Here is a 27909-nt window from a genome sequence, read left to right as displayed (position 1 = left end):
AACGACTCAATGTGATGCATTATATGTAGCCCCCTAGCGGCACGATGGGACCTCTGCGTACGTTAGAAACTCCAGGTTTCGTTATTCGCAGTGGGCACAGCACAAATAGCCTATTATGTAGCTTTGAGGCTCGGCATGGCAAAGCGTGTTAAGGCGTTCTACTCGTAATCCGAGGGTCGTGGATTCGAATCCCGGTCGCACCAAAACATGCTCGCCTTCTCAGCCGTGGGGGCGTTATAATGTGACGGTCAATCCCACTATTCATTGGTAAAAGAGTAGCCCAAGAGTTGGCGGTGGGTGGTGATGACTAGCTGCCTTCCCTCTAGTCTTACACTGCTAAATTAGGGACGGCTAGCGCAGATAGCTCTCGAGTAGCTTTGCGCGAAATTCAAAACCAACAAACAAATGTAGCTTTGTACTCAACTAAAACCCCAAAACACACAAGTGTGTAAGTTGAAAGTTATTTGCTAAATGAGAAAGTTCTGTCGAGTTATTTATTTTTTATCCAATTATATTTTTCGAAATGTATTAAATATTTAGTTGCGCAATAAGCTCTAAGTGTAAGTAACAAACTCCTTCATAACAGATGTTGTTTTATTAAAACAACACAAACCAGTTGTAGATTAATGGTCTGTAAGATTTAATACAGGGAAATTGGGATCGTCACAAAAGTACAGATGATTAAAAATGTAAATATTACATTTTTATTGTTGTAAAAAATATTTCTTGTATCGGATTTTGGTCTTTATACATCTATGTATATTTCAAAAAATAACAAATTGATTTACTGGAATTTTTAAAAGGAGATAGAATCTTCCCACAAGATAGTCCTCCCCAAATCGGATCCAGATCCGGAATATATTACTCCCCCAATACATATTCGTTTTCTCTCTCTCTCTTCAATATATGGCCCGGAATGGCCAGGTGGGTTAAGGCACTCGACTCGTAATTCGAAGGTCGCGGGTTCGAATTCCCGTCACACCAAACATGTTCACTTCTTTCAGCCGTGGGGGCGTTATAATGTTACAGTCAATCCCACTATTCATTGGTAAACGAGTAGCCCAAGAGTTGGCGGTTGGTAATGATGAGTAGCTGCCTTTCCTCTAGCCTTACACTGCAAAATTAGAGATGGCTAGCGCAGATAGCCCTAGTGTAGCTAATAACGCCCCCACGGCTGGGAGGGCGAGCATGTTTGGTGCGACCGAGATTTGAACCCGCAACCCTCGGATTACGAGTAGAACGCCTTAACACGCTTGGCCATGCCGGGTCATTGTTTCAAGAACAAGTTTGTTTGTTTTTAAAGATAGTTTTTGCCTGTACAGTGGTACCTCGGTTCTCGAACGACTCCCTTCTCGAACAATTCGGTTTTCGAAGATTTTGTTTGGGAAAAAAAAATGTCTCGGTGACAACATAAACTCGGTTCCCGAACCAAGCTGTCGTGGCCCGAACCCCCGAAATAACTCGACTGATGATCCGAACGACCCTTCGACCATTTTCGGCCCACGTCAAGCTTGCCCAAAACATTTTACCCTCACCTGTCGCTCAGTCCACACCCCCGCTAAAATCTGATGTGAACGTTCTCGTTTTTCTTTTTGTTTTTTGTTGTTTTTCTAAATATTCTGATTAAATAAGCCACCATGGGGTCAAAGAAGGATAATGAAAGCAGCAAACCAAAAAGAAAAGTTGTTAGAGCCACAATAGAGGTGAAAAAAGATCTCATAGCGAAGTTTGAGAGTAGTGTTCGCGTGTCTGACCTTGCTACACAGTTTGGTATGGTGAAGTGTACAGTCTGCACCATACTGAAAAATAAAGAGGTCATCAAAGGAGCTGATGTTGCAAAAGGAGTGACAGTGCTTATGAAACAAAGATCACAAACAATGGAAGAGGTAGATAAACTGTTGTTGATTTGGGTAAACGAAAAACAGTTAGCTGGTGATAGCATTTCTGAGACCATCATTTGTGAGAAAGCAAAGCAGTTGCATGCTGATCTCCTGAAAAACACCCCTGGAATGAGTACTGATACAAGTGATGCCTTTAAAGCTAGTAAGGGGTGGTTTGAAAAATTTAGGAAGAGAAGTGGCATACATAGTGTGGTGAGACAAAGGGAGGGTGCCAGTTCTAACAAAGATGCTGCTGATATATTTGTTAGGGAATTTAAGGACTATGTAGAAGCTGAGGGTTTTATTCCCCAACAAGTGTTCGACTGTGATGAGACAGGCTTATTTTGGAAGAAAATGTCAAAGAGGACCTACATCACCAAGGAGGAGAAGTCACTGCTAGGACACAAGCCAATGAAGGACAGGCTAACTCTATTGTTATGTAGTAATGCAAGTGGGGACTTAAAACTTAAGCCTTTGCTTGTGTAACATTCTGAGAACTCGAGGGTTTAAAAAAAAATAATGTCCTGAAAAGTAAACTAAATATCATGTGGAGGGCTAATAGTAAAGCATGGGTAACCAAGCAATTTTTTTATGGAGTGGGTCCATGAAGTGTTTGACCCAAGTGTAAAGAATTACCTCACGGAAAAATAGTTGCCACTCAAGGCCCTCCTTGTGATAGACAATGCATCTGCTTACCCACCAGGCTTGGAGGACGGGTTGGTGGAGGAGTACAGTTTCATTACGGTGAAGCTCTTGCCCCCCTAACACGACTCCTCTCATTCAGCCCATGGACCAGCAGGTAATATCGAACTTTAAGAAACTCTACACCAAAGCACTGTTTCAAAGGTGCTTGAAGTGACCTCTGACACAGAGTTAACTCTCAGAGAGTTCTGGAAATATCACTTTAATATCCTCCATTGCTTGAGGATCATAGACAAAGCCTGGAGGGAAGTGTCTTTGAGGACAATGAACTCAGCCTGGAAGAAATTGTGGCCAGACTCAGTAGCAGATAGAGACTTTGAAGGCTTAAAGGCTGAGTCTGTTGTCGAGGATATTGTCTCACTAGACCAGGGTTGGATGTGAGTAATGATGATGTGGAGGAGTTGGTGGAAGACCACAACACTGAACTCACCAGGGAAGAACTCCAAGGCCTTTAGAAGGAGCAGCAACAGAAGGCAACTGAGGAAGTGTCTTCAGATGAGGAGGGAGGATGTTCCTAGTTCACTAATCAAGGAAATGTGTGGAAAATGGGGAGAGTTACAAAGTTTTGTGGAAAAATTTCACCCTGACAAAGCTGTGGCAAACCACAGCATAAACCTTTTCAATGTAAATGTCATGCTTTACTTCAGAAACATTTTAAAATACAGACAGAAACAAACCTCATTAGACAAGTTTATAGTGAGAAATAGGTCCAGTGAGTCTCAAGCAGGTTGTAGCGGTGCAAAGAGACAGGAAAGAGAAAGAACCCCAGAAGGAGAGTTACCTGACGTTTTTACGGTAGGTGACTCCCCTTCCAAACAATAATAACCCTCCTACTCTCCATGTTCCTCACCACCTTTCACTTACGCTATTAGCTCTCCTCAGCACAGGTAAAGTGCAGTTAAATTTTCATTTATTGTTTTTTATTGTGTTTATGGTTTTTGTGGTTTACTTTATGCATGTAAGTATTATTATACAGGTATAAATATGCAATATTTTTACTTAAAATGCTTCATAATGCGTAATTTTTGGAGGTCTGTAACCGATTAATTTAATTTACAGTATTTCTTATGGGAAATATTGATTCGGTTTTCGAACAGCCTTCTGGAACGGATTAAGTTCGAGAACCGAGGTACCACTGTACTTAGTTTTATGTGTAGAACAGTGAACGCCAGTACTAATGCTGAGTATTGTTTGTTTTGAATTTTGCGCAAAGCTACACGAGGGCTATCTGCGCCAACCTTCCCTAATTTAGCAGCGAAAGACGTCAAGCGAAAACAGAGGGTAGGTGATAACAAACAGTTGAACAGTGATACTAACAAGTCGTCGCCTCGTTCTGATTACAAGAAAGTTCAGGGCACTGTCATTTATAATAATATCTTTATTTATTTGTTTTGAAATCACGACCAATGAAAAGTGAAACAGACAGGATGTAAATATTTTGCACTATTGCTTTGTCTGTTTGTTTTTGAGTTTCGCGCAAAGCTACACGAGGGCTATCTGCGCTAGCCATCCATAATTTTGCAGTGTGAGACTAGAGGGAAGGCAGCTAGTCATCACCATCCACCTCCAACTCTTGGGCTACTCTTTTACCAACAAATAGTGGGATTGACCAGAACATTCAATGTTTATGTTCACACTTTACGGAAATCATCGAATGTGTGCAAAATTATGCACTGTACCACTGAACTAAATGAATAATTCTTCTAGCATTCGACTTATTTAACAACTTGTACTACCAGACATGAACAGCAGGCAGGCATGTTAACGTGTTAGGCTGTGTATTTAAGAGTTCAAGGTTCGAGATGTTAAGACTGACAGTCACTTTTATAGAGCTTAAAGAGACATTCAAAGTTGTTGTAGCGGCGAGAGCTACTAATTAATGGTTTAAAATTAGAGGCAACTATATCCAAGTCTTAGAGGTCTTAGGTTTAATTTGAATTTCGCGCAAAGCTACACGAGGGTTATCTGCGCTAGCCGTCTCTAATTTAGCAGTGTAAGACTAGAGGAAAGACAGCTAGTTATCACCACCCACCACCAACTCTTGGGCTACTCTTTTACCAACGAATAGTGGGATTAACCGTCACATTATAACGCCCCCACAGCTGAAAGGGCGAGCATGTTTGGTGTGACAGGGATTCGAACCCGGGACGCTCAGATTACGAGTCGAACGCCTTAGCCCATCTGGCCATGCCGGGGCCTTTCTATAGAAATCAGTAAATTTAGCGAACGATTGTCTAAATACGAATCTACGTAAATTATGGAAATAAAAGATAATTTTTAGATACATCTGTAATATTCTAACCTGGCATTACCAGGAAAGCATCAGTCACATAAAGCGCGCATAATTACCACTTTGAAAGAAAGAAAACATTTAATGGTATTCTTGTGTGCATCGATCTCCCATACTATCGAAAAACAAAATAGAATGTAATCTCAAGGTATCACATGATCGACAACTCGTGATACCCTAAGTGAATGGCCCGGAACAATAAAGCAACAGTAACTCTATTACCTTGACTTCTATATCGTGTTAAAACTATATACACTTTATTTTCGTAAATTGTGACTTAAAAAAAAATGTGTATGAAACACGTAGCATGCCTGCGTATCATAAGATTTCGTTCAATATCATGCGCTTTAAACATTTATTCGCGTTTGACGTTTCAAGATTTGTGCAAAGTGAGCAAACCGGACGTTATTATGTTTCGCTCAATCCCACTATTCGTTAGTAAAAGAGTAAGTAGCCCAAGAGTTGGAGGTGGATGGTGATAACTGGCTAACTTCCCTCGAGTCTTACACTACTAAATTATGGACGGCTAGCGCAGATAACCCTTGCGCGAAATTAAAAAAACCCAGAAACTAATAGAGCGATGAATGGTCTCATAGCAGAGCTGTGATTTCGGATATGACGTTCGAACCTTTGTGCTACTATAAGATATTTCCCGCATTTTAAGTGGTTGGTTTTTGCTGTGTGTAATAAAGCACAGAGCTATACAGTGCTCTTCCCACCAGGTATATCGAAACCCGGTTTCTAGAGTTTTATGTTCGAAGACTGTGGAACTTAAGCTGTGGAATCGTTATAAGAGTAACAGTCAAGTCCTATGTTTGGATAGCGAGCACCAGAATGCCTTCCTTGTGGCCAATAATTCAAAATTAGGGATGGCGTCAGTCGGTCTTATTGACCTTGCCGTAAATAAAAATACAAGTATGATAACTAAATTCACGAGCTGGATTCCAACTTTTATTCCCAAACTGAACATTACTAAATAGACCAAAGTCAGTTTGTCTGCGTATTCTCTCTTCCACGTTAAGAAGAACAATTCTGTATATCGACTGAAGAAGTCTGCATTGCTCAAGATATATAGATTCAACCGAAATCATAATTTTCTCGACAGCGCATGTGCTGTAAAATAGTTTTATTCACGAAAGAGCAGAAGGATTTGTTTTAAGAGTACAAGTACCTGTCAGTCGGTTAAGTGATTTTTTATGGAGCAGGAAATTACTAACACATACTTATTTCTTTAGTTTCTCTTGACGCCCGACCTGTAGTGATTCCTATTGTTTCTTGTGTGATCAGCTTTCCACTGCTTGCTTTTGCAATCATCTGTGCTCTGAGACACCGGGCACAGCGACATCGCCGGCGTGAGCACATGAGACGTCTAAAAGCAGGGTAAGTGGTGTTGAAAAAAAACAAAACAGAAACTTTGAAAATCGGTTGAGACTTGCACGTGTTTTTGTTCTTTTACGAGATTCTTTTCGCGCTATTTTGTCGCAAGGTTGATTTATATTGTAGTTCTATATTTTTGTAGTATCTTTGATGATTTATAAAAGTGTGTCGGCTAGTTTTGCTTGCGTCATCAGGGCCGAAGGAAGCGGTAAGGCCAGTCAGGCCACTGTTTGACCATTTTTTAATGTCATTTATAGTTACACTTTGTGTGTTAAACCTTACTTATTATAATCCAATATATCAAATTGATCATATACAGTAATTGTAGTTAAAACGTCTCAAGATTCAATCTCATAGTATCAAATTTTCAATGATTTTCTGAGAGGGACATGCCCCCAGACTCCCCTAGAAATGTCACGTTTTGTATGCTAGTAGTGTGCTTTGCAGATATCACATGTAAAATTGTTTGTGACGATTGCCTAACCGCTCAAAGATTGCTTCTTACCGCATTGTTCAGTGTAGAGAATCTAAAACAATAGCGTGCAGACAGGTGTAACATTTAATCCTTTTTGTAGTCAGAAGCTCGTCTAATGATAATACACTCCAACATAAGTAGGCACGGTTGTAAGGTAACATAAAATTAAAACTTTGAGGATTCTTGAACCCAAATGTGAAAAAGTTAGAACCCATAAAATTTATAGAGCTGGGGGGAGGGTTCTATGACGTTCTCCCTATAAGTCAATAATAAAAAAATCTAATACCCCTTCCCCCAATTAATCACCCATCTATCCATACCCACACTTGTACCATAATATTATACTTTTTTTTTTTTACTTTAGTCTCCCCCCTCTCCCAGTGGCGTAGCGGTATGGCTGAGGACTTGCAACGCTAGACTCCGGGTCTCAGTATCTCTGGTAGGCTTAACTTAAAAGACAAAACAATGCTTTTCATTCAATTTATTTATTTATCTACATAGCATTAGAAGTTGTTAGACAGAATATTCTTTGTCAGGGCCTACTTAGGCTTACAAACGCCATTAATTTAGCTAGAATCTTTCACTGTAACGATTAAGTTTTTAGACTTTTAAAACGTTGTACATCTCATTGCGAGTGTTTTTACATTGCAACGACTCTGTTATCCGTGAGTGATTTTCATTATTTCTTATGACGTTCTTACACATTTACAACTGAAATCTTATTAGATGGTCTAAATCTTTTATTAGTGTTGTTGTGTTTTATTTGAATGTCGCGCAAACCTACACCAGGGCTATCTGCGCTGTCTCTAACATAGCAGTGAAAGACTAGATGGAAGAAGCTAGACATGATCACCAACTTTTGGGTTACTCTCTTATCAGTAAAAAGTGGGATAGATCATCACTTTATAGCGCCCCTACGAGTGAAAGAATGTGCGTGTTTGGTAGGACATGGACTCGAACCCGCAATCATTAGGTTGCGTGCCAAGCTACTTAGCCATGCTAGGCCTTGATCTTTAGTATTTTTCATTTCGTTTCTAATAATTGTAATTTGATCCTCGTGCGTAATTTATTTATCAGCGTGTCGGAATATTCCATATCTGAACTGTGATTATGTGGTTTAGTATTTCTAAGTCTAACGCACTTGGTATTGTATCCCAAAAGTTGTTTTTGCCCCTGTGTCTTATGCTTTCCTGTTTAACACGTTTTATCTCGATCTTTTTGTTGTTGTTTTTCCGCAAAGCTACACGAGGCTTATTTGTGCTAACCGTTCCTAATTTAGCGGTGAAAGAATAGAGCGAAGACGGTTAGTCATCACCACTCACCACCAACTCTTGGACTACTCTTTTTACGAACAAATAATGAAGATTGACTGTTACTTATAACGCCCCGGCAGCTTAAAGATCGTGGATGTCTTGCGAGTCAGGCGCCATAACTACTTAGTTATACTAACCCTTGATCTTTAGGATATTTCATTTCGATTCTAACAAATGTCACAGAAAACCCTCAACTTTGAGGACGATATAATTTTAACAATCGACGCTAATACTCAGTTAAGAGCACCCGTATAGATTGACAGGTTCAGCTATCAGGTTTTCAGCATTTTAAAGTCATAAATGGCCGTGATGTGTGTGTTTGTGTTTTCTTATAGTAAAGCCACATGAGGCTATCTGCTGAGCCCATCGAGGGGAATCGAATAGCTTTGTAAATCCGTAGACTTACCGCTGTGTTAGCGGGGTACGCCATTATTTCTAATATTAGCTCGAATTACGAGCCGAACGCCTTAACACGCTTGGCCATGCCGGACCCCGAAGCACAAAAAGCCCATTGCGTAGCTTTGTGCTTAATTCTAAACAAACTGTACATTTAATTAAAAAAATTGTCATTTCTTCCAAATATACGTGGCCTGGCGTGGCCTAGCGCGTTAAGGCGTGCGCTTCGTAATCTGAGGGTCACGGGTTCGCGCCCGAGTCGCGCCAAACATGCTCGCCCTCCCAGCCGTGGGGCGTTATAATGTGACGGTCAATCTCACTTTTCGTTGGTAAAAGAGTAGCCCAAGAGTTGGCGGTGGGTGGTGATGACTAGCTGCCTTCCTTCTAGTCTTACACTGCTAAATTAGGGACGGCTAGCACAGATAGCCCTCGAGTAGCTTTGTGTGAAATTCCAAAACAAACAAACAAAATCTTCCAAATATTTCTGTTCGCATCCTAACAGCGGTAAGTCTTCAGATTTACGACGCGAAAATCAGGTGTTCGTTTCTCCTCAGTGGACACAGCAGATAGCGCGAGGTGGCTTTGCTATAAGAAAAAACAACAACACACACACACACATTCCTAAGAGTGAAGTGAAAATCAAAATCAAACTAACTATACAGAATTGTGAAATATGATAAGACCCAGAAGTGAATAACAAATCGGAAGTTTGTTTATTTAGAAGAAAATTGTCTCTACTGAAAACAAAATAAACCTGAATAACAGATTTTTCTTGTCTTAAAAGAGAAATAACTGTTTATGTTTTAAAGAATGGCACCCAAACGTTAAGACCCTACGTAGCCAGGTGGTTAAAGCACTCGATTCGTAATGCAAGAGTTCCAGGTTCAAATCCCCATCGCTCCAAACACGCTGCCCCCTTTTAGCCATGGAGGCGTTATAATGTGACGGTCAATCCCACGATTCGTTGGTAAAAGAGTAGCCAAGAATTGGCGGTGGGTAGTGATGACTACCTGCCTTCCCTCTCGTCTTACAAATTAGGGACGGCTAGTACGGATAGCCCTCGTGTAGCTTTGCACGAAATTCAAATCAAACAATAATAGTTTAAATATTTGTTGGTATAATTAAGGCTTAGTAGCAGATCTTACGTTTTGAGAAGATTTATATAAAATAACAAAAACAATTTTTACAGTATTTATCTCTCTGCAAGGACGTGTTTACAAGAAGAAATTGACATCAGAGAAAACAAGAGAAGCGAAATATCAAGAAATAGAACTGGCCATAAAAGAAAAGAATTTCCTCACAGAAACTGTTCATGGATCGACAGCCATTGTCAATTTGGACAATCGGCACCACCGTTTATGTCCATTTGACGATCACCGCAATGAATAAAAACCACAACACTGTCTCTCCGAGAGACATCGTAATAACTTGAGCATTAGAAAAACGACTTTCCTCATTCAACCACGTAATAATGGCTTGCGCTCCACGAACATACAAGTTCAGTAACTGCAGGGTGTCCGGAAATTATGTTAACAGAATTGTTTACTTGTCTGTCCTGATGCAGAGGAGATTTGAGTTTCTTCCATACGTTGCTATTAGAATGCCATTAAACAAATGGGAGTACAATGGAGCATGCGTAGAATATCAGGATAATACCATAAGGATTTGCAATATCCTTCGCTCCCTCGGTTTGTGTGTGTTTTCTCATAGAAAAGCCAAATCGGTCGATATGCTCGTCCAACGAGCGGAATCGAACCCCTGATTTTAGGATTGTAAGTCCGTAGACTTACCGCTGTACTACTGAGGGACCCATCGGTTTGTAGAAACCAAAGCAGGCTTTAAAGGTTCAGCAAAATATTGAACAGTATTAGTCTCGAACTTCCAATAAATCCAGATCTGAGTCATGATACGGGTTTTACTGCTCAGTATTGTTTGCTTTAGAATTCTGCGCAAAGCTAGTCGAGGGCTATCTGTGCTAGCCGTCCCTAATTTAGCAGTGTAGGACTAGAGGGAAGGCAGCTAGTCATCACCACCCACCGCCAACTCTTGGACTCCTCTTTTACCAACAAATAGTGGGATTGACCGTCACATTACAACACCCCCACGGATGAAAGGTCGAACAAGTTAGTGTGACAGGGATTTGAACCCTGGACCCTCGAATTAGGAGTCGAGTGCCTTAACTACCTCGCCATACCAGGCCCGATGACATGACAATATTTCAGTTTATGTGGTTCGCGTCCGAAGATAAGACCCAAATAATATTTGAGTTAATGGTTGTGGTCCATCTAAACCGCTAACACTAGCTTTAGAATGCCAGTCAACTTTACATGTTGTTATTGGTCAGGAAGAGGTTCCACTTCTAAATATCCTTAACGCGATATTGATCAACTCCATTATTACTACAGTGACGTCAAAGGCGTTTTCTACACTAATATGTAATAACTGATCTGTTGTCTCCCACTGAAGTAGGTCTTGTGAAATAGACGTCATGTTTTACATCTTGTGAGTCCTTTGTGTCTCTTTTTGTTGTTGTTTGCTTGTGTATGGGGTCCGTAAAATGTTCGTTTTTCCATGACCGAGATAATCGTGACACATATTTTTTTAGTCGTCCTGTTCTACATCAGTGAAAGTCTGTTTTGTGCTTTCTGTTATGTGGGAATCGAACCCCTGATTTTAGCGTTGTAAATCCTTAGACTTATCGCTGTAATAGCGGGGACCTCTTTCTGTTATGACAAACCACGTGTCCTTACGTGATAAATGAACGAATCTGTTTCTCATAACATGACATATTTCAAATAAATATATTTATAGCTCTGGAAGAAAACATAAGACGTGGAAATACAAAGAAAATTATTGAATCTACTGAAAGATTAATCAATAATTTATAATTACTTGTCACGACAAAATCTGGTTACGAAAGATGGAACTTGTCAGTGTCAGACAAACACGTCTTTTTAATTACACAGTTCTGAAGTTAGAAAATGAACATTACAGTCTGATATTAAACCACATTTACTGTATCAATCCAGTGTCTGTTTCCACTCAATAACAGAAGGACTTAACTTTGGATAATAACTGAATAGCTTCGCTCATAGACAGTCAGTTGTAATAGCACCTTTTTTTATACCCACGTGTCAGTTTTTACAAATATATTTTGTTGGTTTACTTCACTGTATCAGTTAATCCTCATATTTTCCATGAACGATAATTGAGTTCCGTAATTCAGATTTCCATACGATAGTTTATGACAAAGACTAATTGACCATCAATATAGGATCTTATAACATAAACAATCAATTGATCAGTTTTGATGAAGGTCCCTCAGATATTGATGGCTCACCATGGCCAGGTGGGTTAAGGCGTTCGACTTGTAATCTGAGGGTCGCAGGTTCGAATCCCCGTCGCACCAGACATGCTCGCCCTTTCTTCCGTGAGGGCGTATTAATGTGACGGTCAGTCCCACTATTCGTTGGTAAAAGAGTAGCCCAAGAGTTGGCGGTGGGTGGTGATTACTAGCTGCCTTCCCTCTAGTCTTACATTGCCAAATTAGGGACAGAAAGCTCCCGAGTAGCTGCTCAAAATGAAACCAAATACATTAAACAAGAAGCAAACGAACTCTTGGTGAATAAAATTTTTCATTAAGCATAATTTAATCAGCTGTTAATTAAAACACAGTCTCTGGTCGACACATAATCCAAGGGTCGCGGGTTCGAATCCCCATCACACCAAACGTACTCGCCTTTTTAGCCGTGGGGGCGTTATGATGTTAGGGTCAATCCCACTATTCGTTGGTAAAAGAGTAGCCCAAGAGTTGGCGGTGGGTGGTGATGACTAGCTGCCTTCCCTCTAGTCCTACACAGCAAAATTAGGGGCGGCTAGCGCAGATAGCCCTCGTGTAGCTTTGTGCGAAATTCCAAAAAACAAGAACAAACAAACAGATATTGATAGCTATTGTTCGCTTACCAGAAACTAATTTAATAATAATACACTTGATTTTTAAACTGAATCCAAAGGACAATGTTTTATTTTCTTTGTGAAGATCAAATGCCTTATTGCCAATTTTATATATTGCAGAGTGCGTGCGGTAACTCTGGAAATCCCGGGATTTTGTGAGAGGCCATCCTTTTTCTCCAGAGACTCTTCATCAGATATTAGTCCGAAAACCGGAGAAAATCCGGAGACCGAGGCTGATCCAGCCACTGGAAGGACCTACTCTAGACGAGCTTCTAAGGGCACTCACAACCAAGTGAAGTTTTTGACTACATCCGCCGTTCTTCACGCTTCTTGTCGACCAAGTCAGAACGGACGTCTCAGACAGGGATCGAAACCCGAGGTCACATTCCGAGAAGAACCATCGTTCATCGAGAACTCTGCTGAATTCCTTGAGGAAGTGGTGGAAACTGCCTACAGATAGCGCTGTATGAAGTCGTACGTTTTTTGTGTGTGTTTTTCTTATAGCAAAGCCACAAAGGGCCATCTGCTCAGCCCATCGAGGGGAATCGAACCCCTGATTTTAGCGTTGTCAATCCGGAGACATACCGCTCTACTAGCTGGGGGCGAAGTCGTACGTACTGAACAATTAATAATTGAAAGAAAGTGTGCCACAGAACTTTCAAGGATTTACTTAGCCCATTAAGACCTACACATCACAAACAAATGGGATCTTTATTACTTGAACAATTGTGGCTACAAAAATGGAAATTCGCTGAATGTTAAGTGCCTCAAGGATTGCTTGTTATTGTACCCCCTGTATCGTGAAATTTGTTTGATATGTTCGTAACCAAGATCGATCTCACTATCTATACAGACGATGTAAAATTCAATACAGAAATGCTTCTTTGGATAAATGGTGCAAAATAAAATTGTACATTTTTCTCACACGACGTGATGAACATCAATCGTTTCGACTATATTAAAAAAAAAAATTCCGAACACTTCGTCATGTTCACTAAAAAGAAAATTATAGATTTTAAGGTATAGAACATCTTGTACCTCCCTTCACACATACACACACAACAAATAAAATAATATGAACTTGTATAGGGTATATCATAAAATATATTTAGATGCATCGCTACTGTTAAACGTTTTATTTGCTTATTGTAAATCGCAAAACTACGCAAATGGGCTATATGTGTTTTGCCCAATGCAAAAATAAAGTTATTATTAAAGTGGGCGGGGATTAATTGTTTACTAAATATGTTTTGCCCAATGCAAAAATAAAGTTATTATTAAAGTGGGCGGGGATTAATTGTTTACTAAATATGTTTTGCCCAATGCAAAAATAAAGTTATTAAAGTGGGCGGGGATTAATTGTTTACTAAATATGTTTTGCCCAATGCAAAAATAAAGTTATTAAAGTGGGCGGGGATTAATTGTTTACCATATGTGTTTTGCCCAATGCAAAAATAAAGTAATTAAAGTGGGCGGGAATTAATTGTTTACTCTTTTCTGTATTTTTTTTTTATTATTTAAGTTCTGGCAGAAGCTCAAAATAGTACAGTATGTGTCTAGCAAACATTGCTTTTACTTGTCCTCTTGAACCAGAAAATTTTCGAATTTCCTCTCTGTTGAAAGAAACATTTAATTACAAGGCAGGCCCAGCATGGCCGGGTGGTTAGGGCACTCAATTCGTAATCTGAGAGTCGCGGGTTCGAATCCCTGTAATACCAAGCATGCTCACCCTTACAGCCGTAGGGAGCGTTTTAATGTCCCAGTCAATTCCACTATTCGTTTGTAAAAGAGTTGCCCAAGAGTTGGCGGTGGGTGGTGATGGCCAGCTTTCTTACCTCTAGTTTTATACTGTTAAATAGGGACGACTAGCGCAGATAGCCCTCATGTAGCTTTGTACGAAGTAAAAACGAAACAATCAAATAAGCAAAAAAAAAAAAGTGCACAGAAGATAGAGGTCTCTTCTTGACATTTTTTTCACTTTTGAAAACTTTTATTCTAATGAAAATATGCACTTTTTCACTTGACCAGTGACAAATGATATTAAAATCAAGTAACGTTGACCTTCGACATTCAGAAAGAAAACAGTACCTTGTCCGTCTCTTTCACTCAAATATTTATTTTATAATTACGTCTGACCCACTGCAGTCAAACTAATCTCCTTGACCTTTAAATATCAAATAGGTCGCTTTATCTCACTCGTTTTGGATATTCCCCCGATACTCGAGGTTCGATTCTCTCGGTGGACATACAACCCATTGTTCAGCTCTGCAGTAAAACGAAATCGTTCAAGAAACAAAAACAGTTCTTTTAATGGAACCATTAAAGTAAAAGTCAAATCAATCATGTATCTCCAGGGGGTAGCACTGAGCTGTTTGACCCTCCATTGAATAATCCTAGTGGATTGCACACACACAAGTCTAACTGTTTAACGTAGCAACACCGGCGGAGGAACATAAGTGATGAAAATAAGTGTGAAAAATTCCTTTTAAAATTACTGATGCCTCTTCTACACACGCGCTCGAACGCAAACTACATAAAAAAGCATTTATAAAAAAAAATTTAAAGTTGTTTTTTACCTTTGGGAGTTCTTACCCTGTCACCGTCGTGCAGACTTCTCGCTATACAACGCTATTTAAAACACTCCATTTATAGTTTCGCTCATGTCTTTATTTAGTAGATTCTCTTGTATAAATCTCATTAAACGCCACCTGTTTATAGCCCAACAGTGTGAGTTGGATGAACGTGGGAAAATGAAGTTCTAGAGAGCTAAATGTGAAATTAGTAAACAGTATACAGAAAGGAAAGTTGCATTCATTACGCAAACAAGTTTTTTAGGACATGAGCATAAATGTATTGTACGTTCTTTTCTTTTGAAATATATTACAATGTAAAGAGAAAGAAAGCTATTTTTCCTAAAACAACAGTGCGCATGCACGAAAAATAAAGCTATTGGATGCTTACAGGTTCACGTTTGTTTGTTTCTTTTGGAATTTCGCACAAAGCTACTCGAGGGCTATCTGTGCTAGCCGTCCCTAATTTAGTAGTGTAAGACTAGAGGGAAGACAGCTAGTCATCACCACCCACCGCCAACTCTTGGGCTACTGTTTTACCAACGAATAGCGGGATTGACCGTCACATTATACCCCCCCACGGCTGGGAGGGCGAGCATGTTTAGCGCGACGCGGGCGCGAACCCGCGACCCTCGGATTACGAGTCGCACGCCTTACGCGCTTGGCCATGCCAGGCCCCGGGTTTCACGTTACATGGTGAGAAAATCGAATGTTAGTGGCGGGTGGTGTTAGAATTTTCATCGTAAACGGAATCTTAAGTGACACGGAGTTTACCTTGGCCAGTTGATGAGAGGGAGGTCAGACAAACAGCATCACCCGCCTCCTCTCTAGCTACTCTTAAAGAAATAGCGGGATTGGCTGCCACAGTTATAACATTCCATAGCGAAAGGCGCGAGTCGCATGAATTTCGGCTGCCTACCACGGTTCGAATCTCTGACTTTCTGAATTGAAATACCAGTGCTTTCTATTGTTCGCGTCCCCGTCACACCGAACAGGCTAAAGTACAAATGTTTGTTTCCTTGGGCCAGGTGGTTAAGGCACTCGACTCTTAATGTGAGGGTGACGGGTTCGAATCCTTGTCACACCAAACATGCTCGCCCTTTCTGCCGTGGGGGCGTTACAATGGGACGGTCAATCCCACTATTCGTTGGTAAAAGAGTAGCCCAAGAGTTGGCGGTGGGTGGTGATGACTAGCTGCCTTCCTTCTAGTCTTACACTACTAAATTAGGGACGGCTGGCGCAGATAGCCCTCGTGCGGTTTTGCGCGAAATTCAAAACAAACCAAACCTCTCTTGTTCGTAAATAACCTTCGCTGTTGGCTCAATAAACACATCAGCCTAAGTAACACAAATAGAAGCATAAACAAAACGTCCTTTTACCTAACACAATGTGCTGTGTAAATGTAAAACCATGTAATGTGTTAATTGTGCTGTGCACCTCGATAACAGTATAAGCCCTCAAACTGAGCCGCAGGTGGCAAAAGTCATCATATTCGAATAACACGGATTTTCAATATTGTTTTAATTCGTGCAGTTCGTAGAGGGATATACAACCTGTAATGTCTGACAATTATACAGAAATTATTTCCACACCGAACATGCCCGCCCTTTCAGCCGTGGGGGCGTTATAAAGTTACAGTCAATCCCACTATTCGTTGGTAAACGTGTATCCCAAGAGTTGGCGGTGGGTGGTGATGACTAGCAGCCTTTCCTTTAGTCTTACACTACTAAATAGTTAGGTTAGCGTTAGGGCGCCCGACTCGTAACCTCAGAGTTACGAGTTCGAATCTTCGTCACACTAAACATGCTTGGTCTTTCACCCATAGGGGTGTTATAAGTTACGATCAATCTCACTATTCGTTGGTAAAAGAGTGGCCCAAGAGTTGGCGGAGAGTGGTGATGACTAACAGCCTTCCCTCTAGTCTTACACTGCTAAATTAGGGACGGCTAATGCAGATAGCCCTTGTGGAACTTTGCTCGAAATTCAAAACAAGCAAACATTCCACTGAACTCATCATAACAATTTAATTAAAACAGAAACAGTAATGTTTTGTTAAAGCCCTTTGGATTTCTGGAGTCTCGTTAAATAAATTTGTTGTGAATTTTATAATCTTGCTATACGTATGCAATTAGTGTTAGCGATTAGTTAACGACTGGGGACAATCTTTGGATAATTTGTTTCCTTTGTGTTGATTAAATGCTTTTCTGTGTGCGCAAAATGTTTATACAGACGAAACGCGTAGTTTAAGTGACGCAGTAATTCGAGATTCGATCGATCAAAATTAACATTAATTCTTATATCTACGTCTTTAAAAAGTACAAAAACAACCATATTACTTACCATAGAAATAGCAATGGATTCTTCTTTGAAAAGAGCAAGTATGGAACAGTATTGGAGTCCCAGCTTATTTTTTTAAATATTTTTAACAAGTTCGTTCACAGACGAATAAGTAAGCCTTGATGAATGACCACCACTATACTGTATCTTTATTTATTTTTTATTAGTACTCTATATCTAATAATTTAAAGGCAAATTGCAAAATAGAGACCAAACAGTTTTCTTAGTAGTGGTGCAGCTGAACACAGTTTAAATATATTTTTGGTGTTATTGGTTTTTGATGAGATTTCCATTTTGTTTGGAATGGTAAACGGTACCACGTTCTACGTTATCAACATTCTGTGAAAAGAGACCCGCTATTGATTATTATGTTTAATTTTCCATTTGTGATCTAATTAGCTCCTTATTATTATGTAAAGAAAGTTAATACGCCATTCCTTGAGGATTATACCAGCAAAAAAAAAATTAAAAAAAATTAGGGTTAACATACACAGTTGTATCAGACAAAAAACAACAAATAACTTTAGGGTTAAAATACGCAGGATTATATCAGCAAACATCTTTAGGGTTAACATAAGATTATATTAGAGAAACACTTTAGGGTTAACACAGGATTATATTAGCGAAAAACTATGGTTAACATACATTAGACTACATCAGCACGAAACTTTAGGGTTAACAAACATAGGATTGTATCAACGAAAGAACAAGCTTAGGGTTAGCAGAGTTAGTTTTTTTCACACGCAAGATGAACATTAAAATACTTAAGCAATTTTTTGTATTATAATACAGGATATATTTAAATGTATTCGTTGTTGTTGTTTGTCTTTATAAAATGTTGTTTTTATCATTTTTACAGAGTATTTTTAATTGTATGTTAATATATTCGTCTTTTGAATGAAGATAAGACAGAAACGGTTATCATCTCAGTACTAGTTCAGTCTTTGAAAGTATGACTTAACACAGTTCACTATAGGGATTTATGAAATACTTAAAGCCATCTCACATTAATTTGTTTCTTGTAGAATGTTCGCACAAAGCTACACATGAGATATCTGTGCATATACGTCTCTACTTGTAAAACCATGGATTAGAGGAAAGAAATCTAATTAACAGCAAGAAAACCTTTTGATCTACCGAATAACTGATAACCACTCTTATAACGCATGGAACTTATTTTTCCAACAACTCTCGGATTTAAAATCCATGCACGCTAACCATTGAACCACACCCGGTCCATTTCAGTGTAATTACATATTATTGAGGGAATAGCGTAATATGACTCGTTATAATATTGTTACAGTGACAGTAAGTAACGCGTACTCGTGTCTGATGAGGCCTAACTCGCTTTCTGCGCGATGAAGCACAGGTCTGAATCTTTAATCATTTTTCTTCGCTTTTGTTTTAACAGAACTTTTCCGTGTCTGTGGTCTATTAGCTCGTCTTGTGAAGTGCAACTTTACACAGTTCTGTGTTGTTGTTGTTTATTTCGGTGAGAATCAATTATTTAGAAAACATTCTCTTTTGCTTGTTTGTCGTCGTGTGAATTTTACTTCAGAAAACTTAAGCCTAACGTGTTCTAAGACTCTTGATAAAAGAACAAAAAAACCTTTTCTGTGACTGCACGCGAGCGATAGTGTTAATCCATCCTGTTAATTATGATAAATGATAAAAGGGGGTAAAGTTATTTGACTGATGGAAGTTAAAATTCCTAACCAACTTAAACACGTTGCTAATTTTAATTAAGTGCTTAAGTTGCTCGCGCTGTTTTGTGCCCGTAATTGTTTAGAGTAAGTGATAAACGGAAAGCTTTGGTAAAATAAGAAACATTAGAGATATATCGTAAAATTATGTAATTCTAAGAACTTAAGTAAAAACAAGCGTTATTAATATATCAATCGCACTATATCTACTCTTTTGAGAGCCGACGAGGCCTTTTGTCCCAAGACTCGTCAAACCAGCGAAGACTTGACAGATGTTATTTAAATATATAATCAGTTATGTGAATGGGAACTGTTTCGGTACGAACTAAAATTAAGGTTGCGAACTTGTTTGGTTTCTTTTGAATTGCGCGCAAAGCTACACGAGGGCTATCTGCGCTAGCAGTCCCTAATTTAGCAATGTAAAACTAGAAGGAAGGCAGCTAGTAATCACCACCCACAGCCAACTGTGGGACTACTCTTTTACCAACGAATAGCGGGATTGACCCTAACATTATAACGCCTCCACGGCTGAAAAAGCGAGCATGTTTGCCGTGATGAGGGATTCGAACCCGTGACCATAGAATTACGAGTCTTAATCACCTGGCCATGCAGGGTCTAGTTTGCGAACTGTAATTTAAGTGATTAAAATTTATAACACACGATAGAAGAGGTAGAACACGTGAGCCTGGACAATCAGGTCAGAGACCCAAAAATTTAGGTATAGCTATTCATTCGCGGCCTCATAATGACCTATGGGGGTTGAAAAAAAACAACGTTTTTATTTGTTTAATGCTTTAACTAAAATTTTTCTGCACCCATATCGGCCATCTTTACTACTATATATATAGATATTTATCACATGTGCTCCTTATCACCAGGAATAACCACCTTTAGTTTCTCTGTGTTGACCAGGGGAGGACATACTGTTAGCAGCACTCGAATGATTGGCTGTCACAAAACTTATGTGTGTGAGTTATTGTAGCAAAACTACATCGGGCTATCTGCTGAGCCCACCGCGGGGAATCGAACCCCTGAGTTGAGCGTGGTAAATCCCCAGACTTACCGCTGTACTAGTGGGAAGCCACAAAACTAATATGAATTTAAACAATGTAATCATAAGTATATAATCCTTTGGACTCCAAGAAGTAAACAGTATTTTAATATACTACCTGAAGCCAAGAGGTCTGAGGATGCTTCCTGACTCATAATTAAACTCCAATTAACGTTTAAAAGATGTAGCTCGTAACCAGATAGAAAGCTCAGTATTCTTTGTAAATTTGTAATACTCTTGTATATAAACCATTATTTGTTATAACTATTTGTAATAACTGTTATTATAAATTGTATTACTGTTTGCATATCGAAATAAATTTATGTTAAGAAAGAAAAATGTGTGTGTCAATCTTATTGGCGGATATAATAAATCTAATACATATAGACATTTAATTAACTTTCAGATTCGAATTTCCAGCTGTATGAAATTGTAATACGTAACAATCGGAAACTCGTCCGAAATAAATTATAATACACGATACTGTGTAAACATATCGAGTGCACCTTAGTTAATTCGAACCTGAATACGGTCATTCAAACGAACCTGGGGACTAAGTTCAAACCGTGTGAATGGACCCCACAAGACTACACATTTTACAGAATTTTCTACAGTGGGAATTATGTAAGGTGGTTCCACGACTTCATTGAGTTGTCAGCCGACTTTAATTCTTCGATATATTTTTTTAACGATCACACTTTCCCTCGTTAACAAAGGTCTCAGATCTGAGACACTTGAAACACAAATAATCCTTTATTTACCAGTGAGCTTGACCGTCCTCGTTATTAATGAATCCGACGTTCGAACCCCAGCAACAACACTTCAGTAAATACTTGATATATCTTTCTTCTTATAATGATACTTGAGGCTTTTGCAGTTTTGCGTTTACCTTTACATTCTACAGGTGGCTCTCTTTCTAACGTGTAGATACTTACATCGTACAGGTACTAAGAAAGGACTGGTCCATTCGTCATGCTAAAGTTTCTAATTCTGGCCATTGCGTGTGTATCTTACAGTAAAATTAATTTATGAGAAATCAGTTATCCACGTAAGAAATTATCTTCAACTACTTCCTTTGCTAAACAGCTTCGAAACAATCAACTAAATAACTGTTTTAAAAGCACTTTTCAATTATCTCGCCTTCTTTTCAAGTACAAAGTTACACAATGAGCTATCTTTGTTGTGTCCGCCACGGGTATTAAAACCCGGTTACTAGCGTTATAAGTTCACAGGCTAACCGTTGTGTCAATACGAGCCTGCCATATTTTGATGAAACCGTATTAGATGGTGACAGATTACACCTTAAGAACAGTTACAAGGTTTAAAGTTTACCAAACAGACTTCGAAATAGTGAAACGTTTTGCACATTTAAAGCCGTAATTACAGAAATATTTACTGTGACCATTACTGAAATGGTAACTCTCCTCCCAACATTATTCTATCAGTTATTTTATAAACAACAATTAATTAAAGTCATTTTGTGGAACAAATCTGACACAATAGACTCACCCGTTGCCATGGTAGGTAAGATAATTTCAACTTGTCTTGTTTATCAGTCTGACTTTGCAATTTAACCCTAATTTTTAATGGAAAAAAATAACTTAAAAATACCACGAATTTCATCTCATCATCAGCTTTTCTATTAAATGAAAGATGTAAATTTTTTACAAGTAAAATACAAAGCTAAACAATATTCTGTTTACCGAGAGGAAATCGAACCGTGGGTTTTAGCGTTGTAAGTTCATAAACTTACCACTGTCCCACTAGTGGCCAAATATTAACGAATAAAAGGTTCATAAACTAATTAAATCACCCACTGTATATACAAAACAATTCAGATAATGAAGGTATGTTAACATATCAACTGTAGCTACTTGTTTTGTCTCTGACAGAATTCTGTTTGTTTATGGTTAGGCCAAACATTAGTTTCATTCTGGACAGAATTAAGGCTTAAGTTAGGCCTTCAGTATTCGCTTACACAGTATTTTAATGAAGTTTCCTTCTGATTACTGGTCTGAAATTTCACAAGAACTTCTAAACGGCTACTCAGTCAGACGTTTCCACAGTGTGTACTTACTTCGTTACTTGTTCAGGTTACTTGTGTACCGCCAGCAATCAATTTAATCGTCCGTTGGAAGCTGAAACCGTCTGTGAGTTATCTCTAAAACAACAATAAACATATCAGCGGAAGTCGTGATCGTCAAAAGTCTGGTAACCTGGATGTAAAACACTTTCTTGTACAGTGTAGCACTTGTACTTTGTTATGTTTACACAAACTCTTTTAAGTTTAAAAACGAAACAGTAAATTCAGAACAAGCAGATTCCAAATTCATTATTAAAAATCACCCTCACTGTGCGATACTACCCTCCCCTTCTTTCTTGTAACATGAAACAAGTTCTGCCAGAGCTGACACGCGATACGGAAAAGTAAATTTCATTTTTATTGTTAAAATTATTCACGCTATAAAATCAAAAACGCACTCACACCAACATGTGAAACTTGACACCCCTCTTATGATACGTTCGACGAAAAGCTTCTCGAATATGGGTCGTTTTTATATATTTTTCCTTCATACAGACAGAGACAGGACCCGCGAAATGGCTGACGTATTAAAATAGTTCGCACTGAGGGACCCGTATAACGGTTCTGTTTCCAACTCGAGCACGTGTTAAACAGATAACATGTTGCGTTCAGCAGGTTATTACGAAACGCGAGATCCGGGCGAATCTCAGAGACAGTTTTCTTGTTCGCTGTACGAATGACAACACTCACGGAACAATTGTTGGGATTACCACCAGGATTTGTATCCGGGTGTTTCCGTTGATGTAGTTGTTGTGGTGTTATCTTTGCATCTCCGAACTTTCGTCGCACGTTAACCTAATTTTACACTCGAGCGCATTACAATCTGTCTGTATTCTAACAATGTTAGCAACTACCGAATTACATTTCATTCGTTACCAGTTACATTCACTGGGAAACAAAAGACAAATTTATATTAAATTTCATCAACATCATTTTACATGAAGAACACTCTGAAGTAATCAACGCGTGCAGAAGAGGTGACGTCACAAGTCTCAGAGATCACGAGAGCCTGTTGGTACCAGAGGTATGGTAGGAACAAGCCATATACAACATTTACAAATCACCTAGACATTAGAAATTAAGTGGCGAACTAAGAGATATAAGCCGCTTGATATTATAAAATCATTAATGTTAATTTCTGACCAAAGTAAACTATGTACATTCGTCAGAACTAAATGTGTAATTTATCAATAGTAATTCTTAGATACGTTTAACAACACTCAGGTACGTTATAAGTTAAACTAGTAACAAGTTCTCGTCAAAGTAGATTATGTACTCAGAGCGAAAACTTAAGATTAAACTGTACAGCTAATTAAATGTACTGTTCTAACATTTCCGTTCATATAGATAGAACAGAACGCATTGTTTCGTCTGTTTAGCCTCCTCGCTGTTAACGACATTTTCGGCCGTAATCCCGATAATATCACACACGGTTCGGGCAGATTAGGAGATTTAGTTTTCTAAATAAATATTTCAATCCATCAATTCAAAACAATCCTTAAAATAAAAAATATAATAGTACATGAGAAATCAAAAACAAAACGTGTTAGCATTGTACGACAACGTAATAATTCAGTGATTAAAATAGTTTGAAAGCGTTGTTTCGTAGAACCGTTGAACAGTAACCGGAATAAGAATCTAAGCATTCATATAGTTAGGATATGTTATTTTCCCGAAAAGGTGTCACTCGTTTTAGCCACTCGCAAAACTATACAGTAGTGTGTTGTCAGTCAGTCAGTAGACATTAAAATGGCGTCACATAAAAACGCTAAACATTGCAGTTTGTACTGTCGTGACGTCAGTATAATATGCACGTGCGACGAATCAGGAGAATAATTATGCATCTTGTTTGATACAACGCAACATGATATGTGAACTTCAAAAGCAATAAATAAAATTACTTCTTACACTTAGTTTGGTTTTATTTACTCTTGAAACAGAACACTTTCGAGAACCCTGTGGAACATAAATTAATCTTTTACTTCTATGTACTTGCATCAGTATAAAGCTAGGAAGACTTATTGGTAACGACAGGATAGCTTTCATCTACGGCCCTGCATGGCCAGGTGGGTTAAGGCATTCGACTCGTAATCTAAGGGTCGTGGGTTCGAATTCCAGTCGCTCCAAACATCCTCGCCCTTTCAGCCGTGGGAGCGTTACAATGTGACGGTCAATCCCACTATTCTTTGGTAAAGGAATAGACCAAGAGTTGGCGGTGGGTGGTGATGACTAGTTACCTTCCCTCTAGTCTTACACTACTAAATTTAGGACGGCTAGCGCAGATAGCCTTCGTGTAGCTTTGCGCGAAATTAAAAAAAACAAAACAAAAGCTTTCATCTAAAGATAACGGATGTGGCACTGTTGTTTTTTGTGTTTTGTTTTTTTTCGCTGTAGTTTATATATTTTCACACTCCGTCAGTTACCAACCGGTTGTGTGTCATGATATATATCTGGCTGATGAACCAGTTTTATCAGGGCAAATTAATAAGACCTGTTCACTCACCTTGTCAACCATCATCCAAGTTCCACTTCAACTACGCTGCTGACGAAGATTTGCCACTACTACCTTTTTTTTACGTTCTTCCTGGGAAACAAGTCTCAGCGTTGACATGGCGTGATTATAAGCTGCGAGCGTTCATATACTATTTCCCCATCTAGTGGAGAAACTTCTAACAATTAAGTAAATTCAGTTATCAAAATAATAATAGTGGACCATATATTTTTGTTACATAAAAACAAATATATCTTCCTTTACAAGTTTAAATATGCAACTTGGGAGTTAAGAATGTGAACTTACGAATAAAAATGAGCGCTTGAAGTGCTGAGTTAAACAGAAATAAACACTTCACGAAATTTGTTGTTTGTTATTCAGAACCAAGTTAAGCCAAATCTGAGAAACGTTTAGTTATGTTTAACAGGGTAAAGGCTATCTTAAATCCAACATTGTAAACTGACCTCAATAAAAACGTGTTGAATAGGTTATTCTGCACTCTAACTTGGCAAGACAACGTTTATTGTTTGTTAATAACGCACGTTCTGCAATGAACTGTTACAAGACTTGTTTTGTTTGTTTGTTTGTTTTTTTACTTTCGCACAAAGCTACTCGAGGACTATCTGTTCTAGCCGTCCCTAATTTAGCAGTGTAAGACTAGAGGGAAGGCAGCTAGTCATCACCACCCACCGCCAACTCTAGGGCTACTCTTTTACCAACGAATAGTGGGGTTGACCGTGACTTTATAACGCCCCCACGGTTGAAAGGGCGAGCATGTTTGGTGCGACAGGGATGCGAACCCGCGACCCTCAGATTACGAGTCGCACGCCTTAACAGGCTTGGCCATGCCGGGCCACAGTTACAAGATTCAAGTGTGCAAGAGATAAAACAATAAAAACTCGATGAATAGTTTTAGATTCTTCTAGTGGAGGACTCGAACATCTAATTTACATTACATTGTTATTAAGCACAAAGGTACACGATGATTTATCTGTGCTGTGACCCAGTTTTGATATCGTAATTTCTTAGTTAACTTTGTATTATATCACACGTGGAAGCTGTGAAACAAAAGTTTCACCAGTACTTGATCGTGTCTGGACAAACAAGATTATTGGAATTGAAGTCGAGAGGCTATTAATCTCGCCATCGGAGGCCTAACTTTAGTAATCGTCAAGTCGACGTCATATTAAATAACCATTTAAAACATCAGTCTCTCCCGTTAATCAATAATTCACCCAGTATCTTGTTAAATTGGTTTACAGTCACGAACATGCACAGAATAGATGCATTCTGGGATAGCAGCGAGGCACGTGTGACTAAATCATTTGTGAGTTATTACACTTCCTTGAATTCTTCTTTTATTTTGAGATAAAATTCGAAACACAATTCTACATTTTGTAGGTGTGGCTAGATTCATCTATAAAATTAGCATAAACACTACCTGAGACATTAGTATTAATAAATCGATATGAATGCCACAAAATTGTTTGGTTTGTTTTGAATTTCGTGCAAAGCTACTCGAGGGCTATCTGCGCTAGCTGTACCTAATTTACCAGTGTAAGGCTAGCAGCTAGTCATCACCACTCACCGCCAACTCTTGGGCTACTCTTTAACCAACGAATAGTGGGATTGACCGTCACATTACAACGCACATTAAAACAAACAAAAAAAATGTCTGTATAAAAACGTGGAAGAAGTCACACTTCTCAAATACGTGTTAGTGTTTGTCGAGTTTCAATACCGTCCATCTGGAAACTATCCAATTAACGACTAGATTTATTCGCTTTTGGTGTTTATTTTTTGAAGGAGAAGTTAACTACTTGGCCAGGTGGTTGAGGCACTTGACCCGTAATCCGAGGGTCGCAGGTTCGACTCCCCGTCACACCAAACATGTTCGCCACTTTTAGACGTGGGGCGTTATAATGTGACGGTCAATCCCATTATTCATTGGTAAAAAAGTAGTCAAAGAGTTGGTGGTGGTTGGTGATGAAACCTTACAAATAAAATGGTGTTGCCATAAACATCACTGTTATATGGATATTTAGATAACTGTCTGTGGAGAAATATATGTCCGCAGTAACAGGAGGTTCGCGGGTCCTCTATAAACGTGAGTTTCCCTGTGTGTTAGGCCTAGCATGGCCAGGTTGTTAAAGCACTCGACTTGTCATCTGATGGTCGTGGATTCGAATCCCCGTCACATCAAATATGCTCGAACTTTCAACTGTGGGTCAATATGTGACGATCAATCCCGCTATTCGTTGATAAAAGAGTAGCCCAAGAGTTGGCGGTAAGTGGTGATGACTAGCTGCCTTCCCTCTAGTCTTACACTACTAAATTGGGTACAGCTAGCTCAGATAGCCCTAGAGTATCTTTGCGTGAAATTCAAAACAAACAAGTTTAACTAGTTCCAATGAACGTTAATTAGGTTATAAACATAATTTATCTAAGGTGGATATGTTTGAAACATGAACGAGGTTTGTTTCTGTACGAATCGGTTGATTAAATACCGAGATTCTCAAGTGTTGAATCAGCAAAAAAACTACACGAATAAGAAAATTCAAAAGCAAAAAGACTTGATTTAAATTCTGCACAGTTGTCTTGTTAACGCCTAAATTGGAAACTTTTCTGTGTGTGCTTATTTATGAAATATTCATTAAAGCAAAGAAAAGAAAAAAAAACCCATTTAACTATGATTAATTGTTTTGTTTCAAAGTTCAATAAAGAAAACTAATTAATTTAAAATCTGTTAAAGGGCAAGTAGCTCAGAAAAAAAAATGAAAATGATGAACCTGGTTGGTGAAATGTACAATAATAAAATATTTGTTTTAGTCGGTGGTCAAGATTAAATATATATTTAGTGTTATAACGTTGCCCTTTACCTTATGTTAAACCTTGTAAGACGTACTGTTCTTCTTGAAAAATTCCCGTGCGTCTTACAAGACAAAAGTGATGGATTAAGACAAGAGGTTAGCTTAAGGTCTACTTAAAATGGTTTCTTATACAGATTGTAATCTCATTACTTACTAGTGTGTGTGTTTTTCTTATAGCAAAGCCACATCGGGCTATCTGCTCAGCCCACCGAGGTGAATCGAACCCCTGATTTTAGCGTTGTAAATCCAGAGACATACCGCTGTACTAGCGGGGGGTGTAACTTACTACTTACAAGTATTTTCAATAGCATAAAACATTAAATTTAACTAATATTGTCAATATAGTGTGAGGAATATGGTGTATTTGACTGTATTTACTCAGTAGGTTGAAAAAACATCATGGTGTTGGTTGACGAG

The 27909-nt window shown here is 38.8% G+C and overlaps 1 protein-coding gene across 1 annotated transcript in view; it reads left to right on the top strand.

Moving 5' to 3' along the window:
- Nucleotides 1–15423, top strand: part of LOC143228810 (uncharacterized) — a 62630-nt gene extending 47207 nt beyond the window's left edge. Inside the window, exons 3-4 of the mRNA XM_076460178.1 lie at nt 6108–6252; nt 12508–15423. Of these exons, the coding sequence (XP_076316293.1) occupies nt 6108–6252; nt 12508–12847 (485 nt within the window). The 3' untranslated portion in view covers nt 12848–15423. The remainder of the gene's footprint in view (nt 1–6107; nt 6253–12507) is intronic.
- Nucleotides 15424–27909: the final 12486 nt, after the last annotated feature.

This window comes from Tachypleus tridentatus, chromosome 10, assembly GCF_004210375.1.
Source record: "Tachypleus tridentatus isolate NWPU-2018 chromosome 10, ASM421037v1, whole genome shotgun sequence".
In the NCBI taxonomy this organism is placed as follows: Eukaryota; Metazoa; Arthropoda; class Merostomata; order Xiphosura; family Limulidae; genus Tachypleus; species Tachypleus tridentatus.
Note: the sequence above shows the minus strand (reverse complement) of the source record. Positions and strands in the feature narration are given on the sequence as shown.